Source organism: Carettochelys insculpta, chromosome 1 (genome assembly GCF_033958435.1).
Source record: "Carettochelys insculpta isolate YL-2023 chromosome 1, ASM3395843v1, whole genome shotgun sequence".
Classification (NCBI taxonomy): domain Eukaryota; kingdom Metazoa; phylum Chordata; order Testudines; family Carettochelyidae; genus Carettochelys; species Carettochelys insculpta.
This window is the reverse complement of record NC_134137.1, coordinates 336579029-336595645: the sequence shown is the minus strand read 5'-3', so window position 1 is coordinate 336595645 and position 16617 is coordinate 336579029. Positions and strand designations below refer to the sequence as shown.

Genomic DNA, 16617 nt, shown 5'->3' with positions numbered 1-16617 from the left:
AATCTGATCCATACTTTCTATAATGAACAAAAGGAATGAGAAGTAGGGCTGTAAAGTTATTTAAAAAAGTTAATAATCAGTTTTAGGGGTGATTAGTCACAATTTTAATCTTGCTTAAGAGCCTACAAGTCAAAGTATGAAGGTGCAAACAAACGTTTAGCACATCTGGCAAGTAAATAATTTGCACCACTGACCACAATATGCAAAATGCTGTTCGTTTTTTTTTTTTTTTCAGGTGACAATGTAAATAAGAAGTGGCCAGCATTATATGCCATAAATATAAACAAACATTTGTCTTAGCGAGGGGTCAGCAATCAAAATAGCTAAAAGACCCATTTTTTTTCAAATTCAGTGTAAAAAAAAAAAAAAAACACCTCAGTAATTCAAGACCCTCAATGCATTTGAATAAGACTTAATTAGCAGCACAATCAGAACACAGACACTGTATCATATTGCACAATGCACTGCACATATTCAAGGGGGAGTTATCCAGCTTTTCGTGATCACATTGTTTGATATTTAGATATGAGTTGTTCATTGTTGGGCTTTTATATGTTCACCATTTATTGAGAATAATCAAGAGGGAATTTTGTTTTTTACTTTGCAGTTATAGCATTGGGAGCCACAAAGAAGTCCTTATATAGCCACATGTGACTCCAGAGTTGCAAGTTGCAGATTGAAGCAATTGATTGAAGAAGAAATAGTTTAGTGAATTTTTAGGCTCTTAAGTTTTCTATTTTATTTTGTATGCAGTTATTTAAAAAATCTGTTTGCAAATTGATCTTCCATGATGGACATTGCACTGAAATACCTATATGAGGTAATTGAAGAATACTGTTTGTTTCATTTTTACACCGGAAATATATCCACTCATAGGCTTTCCTTATTACCAGTCATCTTTTCACCCTGTAAATTATTGAACTGTTTTTTCATTTTAGAGACTATTTTCCTTTTAAATGGTAATTTTCTTCTAGAAAGGGTGTATGTAGATACATTAAAATAATTAAAACACTTTCCATATGTGATTTTTATATTTGTTTTTATCATCTCTCATATTCATCAGTCTTTCCCTGTTTCCACTTCCCTATTTGCCTACTCTCTTATTCAATTTTACCCTTCCACAACCATTTGCCTGTGCTTCTATCCTCTGCCACTTTCTTCTCATTGTCTACATATTCTCCTTGTCTGGAAGTAGCTCGTTGTATGTCACCCAGAAACTGTCCTTCAGACCAACAGTTCCACAGTGGGGAATGGTATTTAGGAAAGTCATATCTTCTTCTGTTCCTTGTCATGGGAAACCTTCTGTCCTTGGCTTTCTTCTGTGGATCTTCCCTCTCTCCACTACAAACAGTGCCATATGACTTTTTTGTCTTTCCCTCAGAAAAGAACCCCAAACCAAAAACCACCAAAATTGTGTTTCATATGGGGGAAAGGGGAAACTTCTTCCTTGGTCAGGATGGAGACATATCCTTTTGTTTTTCTGTTCTAGCTCCCTCAGCTCCATTTCTCATATGTGCTCTTGCTCTTTCTTTTCCTTATGATAGGTGGGATAATATATGAAAATGGAAAACGAGAGGCAGCATAGTCTAGTTAGTAAATTTTAGTGTGTGAGTTCAAATCTAGCCTACCTTTCAAGGCCCTTTGACCTTCCTATAACCTTCTTCCCCAGCTCTAGCTCAATTCACTTCTTGGTTCTGTTTTCGTCAATCTGAGGCTATGTCTACACTAGACATAGCAGTCAACCACTGGTACACAATTTTAGCTATGCCAATTGCATAGCTAAAATCAACTTATCAGTGATCCACTTTAAATGTCTATTTACAAGGAAGAAGGTTGATGGGAAAAAATGCTGCTATCGACCTTTCTTAATTCTCATTGCTCATGAGGCATTCCGGGGTCGATTTTGACCCTGGAAATCACTGTTTTGTGAATGCCTGAAACAAAACCTGGAACATCAGTCCTGAGTAGCTTGATCTTCTGCATCAGTGTAGACCTAGCCTGAGATACCGCTATTGAAGGAAGCTGGCTGGAGAGCTTTGAGAGATTAGAGTGGTTCACCAACCAATTGGAGGGACTATCACAAACTGTTGACTGACTGGAAGCAATTTTTTAAATTTTTAGCCACAAACTAATGAGAAAAGAAACAGAGTCATTAAATGACTTGTCCATGGGCAGTGGGTACAAAAGGCAAAGGAAGACAATGCCTCCCCTGGGTCTTTGTGCTCAACCTTTTCCCTCCTCCTGTCCCTATTTACTGACACGCAGTTGTGCATTACTGTATCTATAGAACCCTAGTTTATAATTTCCTCTAAATATTTCATTAGTTTTTACTGGTGCATACCCACATGTTGCCTATGCTTGTGGCTGAAGATTACAAAATGACATCTCTAAAAAAAAAATCCTTGCATATATGTTTAGATGCACTTTGAGTACTCAGTTTTATCCTTAAATGCTTGGATCTTCAGATTGATAGTTTTTGAAATAAATTCGTCAAAAGATTACTCTTATCTAAAATACACATTTTTAATTTAATTTACATGTTGAACCTCCTAGTCTGGTACTTTTTTGTCTGGCAACATCTGTAAGTTGACATGATTTTAGTTAGCTCAACTACCACTTATTGTGGGTGTGGCCAAATTTCCAGAGGTCCCATAAAGTCTGTTTACAGCCACCAGTCTTGGATCTCAGGGTTCTGTGCAGTCATTTAGCTGTAATTTACCCCTAAATGTCTTCTGAGAGCCCAGGAAGCAGTGGAAGTGTTGGTAATGTGCTAGACAATATTGACCTCCTGTGGTCTGGCAAATTCTTTGGTTTGGCACTGGTCAGGTCCCAAGAGCTCTGGACCAGAGGTCCACCCTGTACTGTAATACAAAAACTTGCTTCAAAAGTCTTCTTGCCCTTTCTGTTCATCCTTACTCTCCTTTCCACCCCTTGAAGGGACACCATTCCTTTTCTTCCAGATGAATTAAAAGGGAGATCATTTGTCCAGCTATTTAATTTTTTTAAATGCTTTCATGTGCCTGAATCTTTAGAAACATATTTTAACATAAACATATGTTTAAATTTCATAAACATGTTTTGTTGTGGAAGTCAGACAAAATAAATTTGTGTTTCTTATTTTTAAAAAAGTGAACTTGTTATGAACACACTAGTGCTCTGGCTGGTTAATTTAAAGTAATGTCTTTGTTACAGTGAGTTTAAATATGCAATTTCTTTATGAAGGCTTAATGGGATATTTAAAACATAAAATTAGCTTAGAAGTACAGAGGAAGAAAATGTAAAAGAAGGAAGAGCTGCAACATTAATTCCATAATATTTACTGTTGTATTCAGTAAGGACAGCTGAGTTGCCCTTTCTACAAGTTTTTGCAAATAAGCATCTGACAGATTTCAGGTTTTTTTTTTTTTTAAAGAAAAACAAAACCCTGTGACTGACAATTTTTCTTCCCAAATTTAGTGCTTTTAGTAAGGTACCATCTGCATGGCTAGTCTTCACAACCCTGCGTGCAGTGGAAAACATGTTCCGTTGTCTTAGAAAGCAGTTTTAGAAGAATATTTTTTCCTAAAGGTTATTTGCTATATTTGGGTTCAGGGATTGGCTGGAGTGGGTGGTGAGAGAGAAAACAGATAGTAGGGAGGGTGCAGGGCAGTGGCTATGGGGCAGGGACTGGGAGGAGTGAGGGTGGAATGTGGGTAGCACCACAGGCTGCTGAGCTTGTCTCCCCATGTAATAGCTTCATCCACTGTCCATACTGTGAGAGTTTCACAACAGGCTTTGTTTGCAGAGACCCCCTGTTTGGAAAAAGTAGCTGGAGTGCTGGGTACCACCAGAATGGAAAAAATGCCAGGATGTATGCAGATGCTGGACAGATTTTAGAAAACTACAAGTTGGAACTGTCTGGCACCTTCAGGACCTGACGAGGTGATTTGCTGGACCAGGGGAGGTCCCAGTCATCAGTCCTTAAGCTGTCTCCACCCCTAGGCCAGCTACCCTACCTCCAGCCTCAAGACCGCTGGCCCCAGCCCCACTGCTGTCTGTCTGTTCTAGCCCCAATGTGGCTCAGCTCAGTTGCTGCTGGCAAGAGCCCCATACTTGAGGCTTGGCCGCAGCCTCTGCTGCTGCTGCCATGGGCTCTGGCCCAACTGGCAGAATCCACCTGCTGCTTCCGCTGAGGGCTGTGGCCTAGGCCACCCCTGTGTGCCGCCTTGGTCTCTGACCCTGGCTGTGGCTGCTGCCAAAGGCTCCAGTCCCCGCTGCTACGGGCTGCAGCTGGGGATTCTCTGGTACAGGAACGTTCATGGTCATGCCCGCCCAAAGATGTTGCTGGACAGAGAATTCTGGTTTTTAAAGGTATAGCCGGTAGTAAATTCTGTCTCCCACTTAGCCTTTCTTGTGTGGGGAGTATGTGCTATCTAAATAATAGTGGCTGTGGTTAATGGTGCTCCCTGCAGTTATTCAAGTATAAGCATCAGAGCTTTTAGTTTAGTATGTCTGAGGGCAATCTGAAAGGAAAACAAATGTTATACTTTATTCACAAAAGTATCCAGGTAACTGAGAAGTGGGAACTAAGCACTTCTCGCAGTATTTTTTTGTGTCTACTTTTCATGTTTTAAGTCAAATAGCTAAGGGACATCTTCAGTTGTACAGATTTTAAAAGGGGAATCATGGACATATATTTAGAGGAAGTGAGATGGGTTGTATGCTTAGAAGCACATGAGCCCAAGAGATAATTCATAGTTTAACTTGCAAGCAGTTATTCCACAAGAGATGCTTTGAATGTTGGCAGTCAAAGCATAAGCCGTACCTAGAGTGGAACTGTGACATCTTTGAAAGTGAATTGAAGGAAATGTATTAAGCTTTTAAAATCTCTAATTTGAAAGACCCTTAGCACTGGTATTCTTGATGTGAATACAATAGCCATTTTGAATTTGCTTTAGCAAGAGATCAGATAAATTTGTGGACTAAGAACATGCTTCCTCAGAGAATGATGATCTATTTTTGTTGCTTTGGTTATCTTTCATAACCTTGAAAACGCAACTTTTGAAGTAGAGGAACTTGTATTTGTTAAGAAAAACTTGGGATTTTTTTTAAACAACACAATTTTTACATTTAGAAATTTGCTAGTCATAATTCAATTTTCTTCACTTATTTTGTGTGTATGCACAATTATCAAAAATTATGAATGATTTGTGCAACATATCTGATTTATTAATGTAACATTTATAAAATAAAAAAGTATATTACTTTTTCTGTAGTATTACACATTCAGTCCTGAAAACCATTACTTGGATAAGAAGCCCTTAACTCTCTTGAGTACAGGACCTTTGAAATCACATGAGTAGTGTTTGCAGGGTTGGGTCTTTACAGAACAATTTCTTAAATTGGATTAAAATGTGATTTTAATATGTTAAGATGAATTCTCATAACACAGAAACTTTTTGTTTTTGTTATTGTCCAGCAACATGCAGCTATTTAAAAGAATATTTACATTTCAAATGCTCAGATAAATTTTGGTCTCCTCTTGTGTCGATGTTGGAGGTATAGATTGCCTATTTGGAATATATGTATATACGATTTTAGTTGAATTTTAAAGGGCCTGTAGTTATGTACCAGATTTTTTTATGGGTCAAGTACATTTTTTATCTCAATTAGAATCTGAATAAATCTATTGCATAAACATAGGTCTGTGTGATTTCAAGAAGAGCTCATCTTGTTCCTAGTATTGGATTAAGTTGATGCCCACCACAAACTAGAGAAATATACTTCTGTTTCATTGCTAGAATCTAATTAGTGAACTGGAACTGTAGAGCTTGTGGCAATCCTAGGTGTTGCTAACAAGATGAACCGAAATACAAGTGAGAACCAAAGTAGGTCTTGTCTGAATAATACTAGCTACCAGCTTACGAAGTAAGCACATTCCTGATGTGAGAGGTTGGTAAAGGAGCTCACAGGCCTCTTACATGGTCATTTAAGTATGGTCCTAAGGAAGGAGAGGGGCCTGCTTCTAATTCTTACTCATTCTCACTCTTCTTCTTTGAAAATTATCTCTTGCTGAGGTTCAGGAGACAGCAAGTCTGGGGTGACTCGACCATTCATTTGTTTCTTTGCCAAAATGTAGACTTCTTGCTCACATTGTTTTTTCCTGCCAAAGGATGGCCTCTTAATTAGATGATAGTCCATTTGATTATGTTGATGTGTGGCTGTAGCTTCAGTCTGCCTTTTGTCTCCAAGGAGCTGGTTAGTGTCTGGTGTTCTAAATATGGAACATGTCTCAACAATGTCATACAATAAAATTTTGTAAATTTGCATACAATATTGCCATACATATTTTACCAGGACAGTACTAATCAGCAAATTGAGTTTTCATACTGTTCCTGATAGCACACATTCTACAAAATATATGATAAAAATTTAAATACAGTCTATCTCAGGGATTTCTCAGATGAGTGGCAAATAATGTTTGACCCTTACATTGTAAACCATTTGTGTGTGTGTGTAATGTGGTAAAATGGAATATATATTTTTCAACTATTTGAGGGGAAATGAGGACTATCACTAGAAGCTGGGCAGTGTGTGTAATTTACTGTAAACCTTGCTTATAGAAGATTCTGAAGAAAAAGTTACAAGATTGAAAACTGCTCAATTTCTGTTTGGTATATCAGTGCTCAAGGGTGCGAGATACTTTTTTACTTTTACAGTTAAAATGGCAAGAGCACATCAACCATATGCATATAAAATAGTAAATTGCTTTAAATGTGGTAATGTAATGAATCTAGATGGCAAAAAAACCCAGTTATCAATGGCAAAAGTAAGATTGTTTCACACTTAGTATGGTCGTTTTGGGGTTAGCAGAAGTAGGCTTCAGTTGGTTTGTGTGCTGCAGCACAGGATTTATTTAGGTCACTACCACAGAGCACTATCCGTGAAAGTAGATGCTTTCTGTAAAGTAATGTAGAGAAAACTAAGTCAGTATTTTCCTGTTATTAGCACAAGTACAATTACAGAGATGCAAATCAGTTAGTCATTGTTAATACATTGGCTCAAGAGGGGTGATGTCACAATCTGATAACCAAACAATGAGTCTTCTATTACTCTTTTGAAATCAGCCCTCAACATTGGTAAAGCTGTATCTTTCCAGAAACATTATAGCAGGCTGTCAAAATGCAAAACACCGATGGAACTTACTCTGTTTTTAACAGGTGTTCCAAGGTTTTATTCTTTGCAGTGAGCTGTTCCTAGCAAGGGTCATTTTATTTTGTTTCACTGATTATGTAATTGGCTGAGACAGGAATGAAGTTGCTTGGGACTAGTGGGTGGAGAAGAGGAGACAAATCATCCTGGCTGCTGTTTCTAGGTGTCTTTCTGGTGCTGAGTGTTCAGGTGTCCCGAGCCAGTGCTTTTTGGGCTGCTCATCTGAATATATCATTTCAACTAGGGAACCAGACTGTATGGGAGCTGGCAGACAATGGAGTGTTTGGAAAAAACTCTCCATTGAGGAGGGTGTCTGGAGTGGTGGTGCCACCTGAGGGACCAAACCAAATTGCCTGCAGCCCCTTAACAAACTTCAGCAGGCCTGTAAACTCCGGCGCCTGGATAGCCCTCATTATGAGGGGACGCTGTACTTTTACAGAGAAAATAAACACAGCAGCAAAGAAAGGGGCAGTTGGTGTGATTATCTACAACCATCCAGGCACAGGCAATGGAGTATTTCCTCTGATTTACCTGGGTTCAGAAGATATTGTTGCAATTATGATTGGCAATCTGAAAGGCATGGATATTTTACACTTGATACAGAATGGCATCCAAGTAATAATATCAGTAGAAATGGGGAAACGCTATAGTTCCTGGATGAATCATTGTTTGGGGTCCCTTTTCCTCTGCACATTGCTCGTGGTAGCCTATTTTACCTTTTACTGTGCTGGAAGGTTAAGGATGGCGAGAACTGAGATCCAGAGATGCCAACAATTAATGGATGTCAAGAAAGCCATTGTTCAACTTGAGCTTCGCATGTTAAAAGAGGGTGATACAGATGCAGAGAGCTGTGTAGTGTGCCTGGAAGTATACAAGACCCAAGACATCGTGCGCATTTTAAGATGCAGCCATATTTTCCATAGGGTATGCATTGACCCTTGGCTGCTGATGCACAGAACGTGCCCAGTGTGCAAATGTGACCTTCTCAAAGCTAGTGAAGCTGAGCTGCATGTCAGACATGGAGCAGAATCTTTACAAGCTGTAGTGCCAAATGAATCTCCTACCACCACATTACTTAATGAAGAAGATAGTTGTAATGAATATGTGTTAGTACAAGGTAGAGAGAGACCATCTATGGATGAATAACTTTGTTAATCACAGATGGATAATCAAACCATTTTGCTGGTCCTTCATGTTGCTTCACCTTGATCACCTACTTTGTTAAGGTCAAAATTAAACATATTCTTGAAATAAATTCCTAAATTCTGTCACAGCATACATTTTGAACGGTCTGTTTGCTAATTTCAGTTGTGCTCTGAAATGTAGAACGGATGAATGTGAAAGAACTTGGCAAGTATTTCTGTGATGATGAGTACTCTTTATGTAACACTTTCTGGTAACTTAAATGTCAGTTTCCACTTTCCATATAAAAATAGTTTGGAAAACTTCATCTTGAAATAAGTGAACTTGGCTTTGTAAGTTATTGCAAATCAAAAATTTCAGACTTCACTATATTGAATAGCATACATCTGTCAGTTGTTGTGCAGGCACTTTGTGTAGCAAAGGTAAACAACGTTGGATTTTAATGCATAGTTATTGCATTATTTTGGTTAAATTACACTTTCCTACCTTAAAACACACAATTTTAAAATTAGGGGATTTTTATTACTTTGATTTAAATTGTAGTCTACTTTGATTTTAATTGTATTTTCTCTCCTAAGTCTTTTCTCTTTTGAGGCAGGGGTTTGGAGGGCACTGCTTAGATGATGTAGGAGGCATGAAACTGTCATTGAGGCAGCATTGGGCAGAGTTAGTATTTTCTGGGAGTCTGTCTTGGCTTAAGGAACAATTCTTCCCTTTCTCCTTCTACACCTCCTTGCTATTCTTATCCTTCAAAGACTTGGCGGGAGAGGGAGGAAAGAGAGAGAGATTGTTGATACGGTTTTACTTAGTACCTGTGCGAATTGTTCACACAGGGGAACTACCAGTGTACTACAGCATGAACCTCTGGTCTGGCCACAGAGGTTGTCAGTGACTGGGGGCTCAGCTGGTTTAGTGGCAGACAGCCCCACTAGCTGGGTGCAGAGCTGCTGGAAGTCATGGCCAGGGAGCCCCTGCGACTGGGGGTACAGAGGGGCCCTTTGAGGCATGGAGCCCTGGCATCCCAGGGCATAGAGCCACCACAGATCCCAGGTGGGGAGCCCCAGTAACTAGGGGCATGTAGCTGCCACAGCCAACGAAACAGGGAGCTGCTGGAGGCAAGGAGCCCCACTAGCTGGAGCGGGGTGTCCCAGAATGGCCTGACCTCCCCTGGTCTGGCAAGCTCCCTCATTTGGTGTGGCTCAGGTCCTAAGGGTGCTGGGCCAGGGAGATACAGCATGTAATACAATATTTTCCTTCCTTGTTCTCCCTTCTCTTCTCTGTGTTTGTGTCCCCATCAGTAAGATTTTTTTTCTTGTGTCTTAGACTAGATTGTGAGTTCTTTAGAGTAGGAACTGTTATTTCTTGTGTTTGTACAGAGGCTGCTAGCACTATCAACCCATGGAGTCTTCATGTAGTTGAGATCTCCGTGTGGTACTGTCACTCATGCCTGGGCTCTTTGTCCCTCCATTGGCACTTAGCCCAGCTAGAGATTGAGGAGTCTGCTACAGCCTTGCTAAGAGCCATGTGGCTTTTAGCTTGTGCAATAGAAGCTCATACACCAAGCTTTAGAGGTCCCAGGTTTCATGCTGATAACTGATGTGTGTTTGGCATTAGAGTACAAAGAATAAATTATTTAATGTATGTTTCTAGCTTGGCCATTTCTTAAAGGGTACAGGAGAATTTGAAAAAGGAGCCTTTAACTACTCAGCTTCTTCTACATCTTTTTTTCTATAGCTACAGCACTAGCGTAATATACTAACTGGCTCCTGTCTTGCTCCTTTCATCTGGACACACTTCATGGGGGGGAAAAATGACAAGCAGCCCCAAAAGAAAATAAAAAAATCCATCATATTGCAGGAGACCAGAGGTCCGTCTAATACAGTAAGCAGTCTGACAATAGTCAGGACCAGATCTTTAGAACAAATGTGGGAGGATGTACCCTTCCTTCTACATTAAATCTTATCATGATATCTAAATTGATTAGTTCCTTCACTGAGGGGAATAAGGGAATTTTGAAAGCTGCAGGTCCTTTCGAAAAGGACCCCCATGTAGCCACGCCGAGCTGAGCCACGCTCTTTCAAAAGCGGTGGTTTCGAAGTGCCATGGCTGGAAGCGTCCTAATGCTAAATAGGCGCTGAATATTCAATTCAGAGCCTCATTAGTAATCTTCGAAATGGTCATTTGCGTAGCCATTTTAAAGTTTTGGCCAAGTGTGGCCACAGCCCTGGTGTAACTCAAAAATGTAGCGGTATTTACAATTTTTCACCTATAGTATTTATGTATTAATATTATGATCTGAGGAAACTTGTAAAAATTGTGTAGGTATTGAGCAGGTGCAATAGGTACTACTTATCACTGTAGATATTTGTCATTAATGAGGATTAGATCTACAGACATTTGCTGGAGTGAGGCAATAATAAAAAATTGAACCAGGTGTTTTTTTTTTTTTAAAGTGAAAAGAAAACTTATAATTCAAAAGTTTACATGATACCATGGTGTAATGCGTTTTTGTAGTGTACAAACTGCTTAAATAAGATTGAAATTACAGTTGTGGAAATGGAGACCGTGTAAATTTGTTTAGTGAATGGGCTTTTTAATCTTCTCAGTGGAGAATACTGAGAAGATTAGAAAGCCACTACTTTGTCATCAAAATTCCTTAATGTTCATGCATAGCCATGTGCACGTCATTAAATTCAGTGTTATATTTTGTGAATGACAGTGTTTTCAGTTTTGAGTGGCAAGTCCTAGGTCCAGTTAAAAAACAAAACAAAACACCCTAAGCGCTCACAAAAAACACTTGTTGAAGTATGTATTACACATTTTTCAATCCTAACTTTTCTTAGTCCATAGCAATGCTACTTAAATGATAAATGTGTTGCACAGTTCCATTCTTGTAAGCTGTTTTCACATTATTCCATTATTTTTATTTATGAAGCGAATTATGATGTTTTCTTTTGAAGGAGAAAATGTAATAATTTGATCCTATGCTATAAAACTAAAGTGTTTCAAGCTTATCCAGTCAGCAAACTTAATCTAGTTTATTCACAAAGATTAGGCTAAAGGAAGCCTTTTAAAGTAAATTATTTTAATAGATAAAATAGAAATGGCAATCATTACTGCAGCTACAACAGATGGTGTGCTTGTGGCCATTTTAACTCTAGGCTAAGCCTATGCTTGAGCCCATGTCATTTAATGAAGATAATATGATAAGGAGTATTGTACCAATAGAAGTTTATTGTCTAAATTTGTGTGCTAACCCAGGAGTCCTTGCTGTGGTTGAGATTGGTGATCCACTTCAGTGTTGACATAATTAGATTATTTATAGATTGTAGAAAAGTCTGGAAAGGAACTTGGCCTCTTGCCATCAGTCTATCCTGTTTGCCTCTTTGGTTCTGATCTCTCCAGCATCAGTTGCTTTGTTAGCAGCAGTTGAGTTCTCCACAGTCCTGCTAACTAGTGCTACTGATTTTGCAACAGCAATGAAGCGTCCTGTGGCACCTTATAGACTAACAAAAGCTTTGAGCATGAGATGGTAGATATGCAGCTGAATGCCCACATGTCTACACCAGCAACACCATTACAGGACCTAACCAGATCAGCCACACCATCATGGGTTCATTCAGCTGCACATCTACCAATATAATTTATGCCATCATGTGCCAGCAATGCCCCTCTGCTATATACATTGGACAAACTGGACAGTCTCTACGTAAGAGAATAAATGCACACAAATCAGATATCAGAAGTGGCAATATACAAAAACCCATAGGAGAGCACTTCAATCTCCCAGGCCACACAGTAGCAGACTTAAAAGTAGCTATCCTACAGCAAAAAAATTTCAGGACCAGACTCCAAAGAGAAATTGCTGAGCTACAATTCATCTGCAAATTCGACACCCTCAGCTCAGGCTTAAACAAAGACTGTGAATGGCTGGCTAAATACAAAAGCAGCTTCCCCTCCCTTGGTGTTCACACCTCCAGATCAACCGCTGGTAGTAAGCCTCGCCCTTCCTGACTGAGCTAACCTTGTTATCCCCACCCTTGCTCTGGCTTATTTGTACCTGGCCCTGCAGATTTCCATGACCAGCATCTGGTGAAGTGAGTCTGTGCTCACGAAAGCTTGTGCTCAAAACTTTTCTGTTAGTCTATAAGGTGCCACAGGACCCTTCATTGCTGTTACAGATCCAAATTAACACGGCTACCCCTCCGATACTTGACACTGATTTTTGTAATCAGTGTTAGGTATCTCTGACTGACAGCCTATTGGCTGACTGGATAGGTATGGTAGGCTGGGGTGGTTCTGGAGAAGTGAAAGCTTTTTCCTGTGGAATAGGAAATCTTTCAAAGAAGTTTCTGTAACCCAAACTGAGTCTGCAAAAAGATGCTAAACTTTTACAGGCTGACCGACTTAGTGCACTGTTCCATAGAAATAAACTGATTTTTTTTTGTCCTCATCCCTTACTCATGGGGGATGATGGTCCTGTACAGGTACAGCTTTGGTGGTGTAGCTGCATTCATGCTCGGAGTTCTTTGCCGGTGTACTTGTATAGCGCACTGGTAAAGTACTCCCTCTGAGGTTTTGGTTTTCCACTTAGATTAATCCATGAATGTTTCTTAAGCCTGTTATCTAAACTGAGAGGCCAAGACATGTAGTTTATCTAATTATAATGAGGTCTCGATCCAAATACAAGAACCGGACAGGGAAAAAGCTTCTGTAAACTTAACCACTAACCACATATGTTAAATCAATGTGTTAGTTATCTAAATGAATTACCTAGTGCAGGGAGAAGATTGGGTGTCGTGGATGCCCCGCTCAGCAGGAATGGAAGCAAAGGGCTGGGGCACAGACTTTATTGGTGTGTTTGTAAAAATTGCTGTGGAAACGGGTGTTGTTAAGAGAGTTTATGTGATCAGATATAAACTTATAGGGATGAGGCACCATGTAAAGCAGGGATGGAAATCTATGGTTTAAGGGTTGGATCTGGCCCATTCCTTAATTTCATCCAGCCCAGGGCAAGTGTTTCTAAAAATATAGACCTATGATGACAGAATATGTGTGGCAGAGACAGCAGTAGGGATAAGCAGAGATGTGAGCTACAGGCAGCAGCTCTAGGGCAAGGCTGATGATGCTATAGTGTGGAACTGCCAGTAGTATCCCTCAGCCACATGTGTCTATAATGTGGTGTTCATGTTGCCAGGATTGTAGTGTGAAAAACTATCTAACTTAATTTCACCTGCTTTATTAGTGTGATGGCTGAAGTTAGTCAAATATTTTATATTTATTGTTTTAAAAAATGATTGCTTTGTACATGTGTGTGGCCCCATGATTGACCCACAAGAGAAAAAAAATCAATGGTCTGTGATAGAAAAATGGTTCCCCACCCCTGCATATGATCCTGGACTGCGAGCATGCAGAAATTCAGCCAGGGAAGCTTCTTGAAGAGTGACTTGTGTCCAGTAAAATTTTGGTAAGATGGGAGTAGAACAGTTCCAACTGCAGTATCAGTGCTGTCTGATTTCACTGCAGCACAACAACCTCCATAGAGGTGTATTATACATTGTCAAAACTTTTTTAAGCAAGGAAATTCAGGCACAAAAACTAACAGGATCTTTTGGTATGAGGAGAAGAACTACGTCAAACACAACAGAAAACATGGAATTTTTCAGTGAAAGTGAAATGCCTCATGTACTTTCAGTACAAGAAACAAGATCATAATGCCTTCTTAATGCACCTTATTGTTTAATTGGTAGCACGTATGGTATATTTAACTCAGCTGTGAAATTCCCTTCCTGTTGGAGTTTTCTGTCGCAAACAATGTGTCTTTATATATCAATGTTCTTGGATTTTTATTTTTATTTTAATCTTAAAACCATTTTCTCAACAATGTGTGATAAGCTGTTTATATTAAGGAGGTTGTGATTTATTTATTTTAGATGGCTTCTATAGAAAAACTGCTATTCATTTAAGAGTCTATCTTGATGCTGGAGAGAAGCATTAAGGATGTGAGATCAGTCCTTTCTCATTAGATATGTAGGAGCTTTCTATGGTGTTCAGTTGTACCCTGAAGTTCCACATCTATGCAACATCTTTGAAATCCACTCTAAAAATGTCGTGTATTTGTAGTACGCAGAGGCCCCGAGACCTCATCTGGGGTGAGTGAGGTCTATGCTCTACAGCCTTGGCTGAGAGCCAGCTGGCCTTTAGCTCACATGGTAGAGTGCAGGGCTTTAGATCCTGTACTCATAGGTTCTATCCCTGCTGCCAGCAACCCGGGTCTGTGGGCATCACAACTAGTACATTGGCTGGGAAGAACTGCTGGAAGGTCTCAGAAGCTCGGGATGTGCTTCCTCAGCCCAGGGAAGCATGTAGTACCCAGAGGCACTGAGACCTCATCTGGGGTGAGTGAAGTCTCTTCTCTACAGCCTTGGCTGAGAGCCAGCTGGCCTTTAGCTCGTATGGTAGAGTGCAGGGCTTTAGACCCTGTGCTCACAAGTTCTGTCCCTGGGGCCAGCAACCTGGGTCTGTCAGCGTCACATATTTTGTCAAATTAAATACCTTGAATTAAATACCTATTTGATGTTCTAATAGGAGTACAATTTACAGTACAGTTAATTTTAGAATCATGGGGTTGGATGAAACCTTAGGTGGTCATTGAGTCCAATCCCCCATTGTAAGCAGGACCAATGCCAAGTAAATCATCCCAGACAGGGCTTTGTAAAGCCAGGACTTAACAGACTTCTAGAGAAGGAGATTCTACCACCCACTAGGTAACCAGAGCTTCAACACACTCATTGTGAAATAGTTTTCACAATATACAGCCTAGACCTGCCCCACCACCACATGAGACCTTTGGTCCTTCTGTCATCTGTCACCATTGAGAACAGCCTTTCTCCATCCTCTTTGAAATCCCCCTTCAGGTAATCGAAGGCTGCTATCAAATCCCTCCTCTGCTCTTCTGTAGACTAAATAAGACCTAATCCCTCAGCCTCTCGTCTTAAGTTATGTGGTTCAACACCCTAATCATTTTGTTGCTCTCCACTGGACCCTGTCCAGTGTGTCCACATCCTTTCAGTAATGGGGGTCGCAGAATTGGACACAATACTCCAGCTACGGCTTCACAAGTGCCAAATTATGGGAAGTAATCACTTTTTCCTACATCTGTTGGGAGTGCTCCTACTAACGCACCCCAGTATGTCATTAGCCTTCCTGGCTACAAGGGCTCACTGTTGGCTTGTATCCAGCTTCTCATCCACTGTGATCACCAGATTCTTTCTTCAGGACTGCAGCTTAACCAGTCAGTCTCCAGCCTGTAGCTGGGGATTCTTCCATCCTAAGTGTGAGACTCTGCACTTATCCTTGTTGAACCACATCAGATTTCTTTTGGCCCAATCCTTCCATGTGCCTAAGAGTATAGGGCATTGATAGATCTTCCTTTCCCTATTGGATTTTCACAATTAACAACATTTCAAAAATTCATATTATTTTATACAGCTTAATGATGCTTACCTTGGTTTAGCTCAAAGTTGTTTTCAATTATTTAAATTAATTGATGGTCAGCATGCTTTAAAAAGCATATGGGCAAACTCTAGAGCAACCTTTATTAAGGCGTTACTTTTAAAATGCACACTATTACTGAAATCTTATGTTGTATCATATTACTGAAAAAGAGTGTGTGTTTGTTTTTTTTCCACAGCTGCTTGCTCTCTCACCCAATGTGAACATGACAAAATCTTGGTCAGTGATGGTGCAGGCACTATGAATTGCACTTGCTCCAATCTTAAGTAGATTAATGAGTGAAAGTCCATGCAGAGCTTCCGAACAGTTTGCTGGAAGATTCTGGATTTAAAGACACTTCTAGAAGTTTGCTTAGAGGCAAATATAGTCTGTTATAGAAGCCAAGGAGAGTGCTACCTGAGTAATTGACTAGCTCCTTTATTTAACCTGAATTCATGGCTCAAACAATATGTTCAATATATTTGTGAATAGTGCATGATTGTCATCACAATTGTCCAAGGATCCACTTCGATTTGCTGAATTGGAGACCCTGGCTGTGTGGAATACATCAAAGCTAGATTAAAAGGAAAGATGTTTTGCTTTCCCTGTGTGAGAGCTCTTCTCCTTCAGATTGTATGGGACATCAGGTAACAAAATTTTCAAGGTTTATCATAACCTCGATGTGCAATGCAAGCATTCATCTTGAGGTAGCTAAGTAGATGTAACACTTTCTGAAGGAGCAACTTAAAAGCAAGAGGCTAGTGGAATTACTGGATATGTATGCGAAGT

General features: G+C 39.9%; 2 protein-coding genes across 4 annotated transcripts in view; both read left to right on the top strand.

Moving 5' to 3' along the window:
• CADPS2 (calcium dependent secretion activator 2) overlaps positions 1 to 16617 on the top strand; it is a 565755-nt gene that overhangs the window by 157051 nt on the left and 392087 nt on the right. The gene's annotated exons all lie outside the window — the stretch shown is intronic.
• Positions 7291 to 8337, top strand: RNF148 (ring finger protein 148). Its single transcript, XM_074984112.1, has one exon. It carries the CDS (start codon positions 7291 to 7293, stop codon positions 8335 to 8337), a length of 1047 nt encoding a protein of 348 aa, XP_074840213.1.

What these genes read in the sequence shown, in the direction of transcription:
- RNF148 (XM_074984112.1), top strand. Translation starts at nt 7,291, where the DNA reads ATGAAGTTGCTTGGGACTAGTGGGTGGAGAAGAGGAGACAAATCATCC.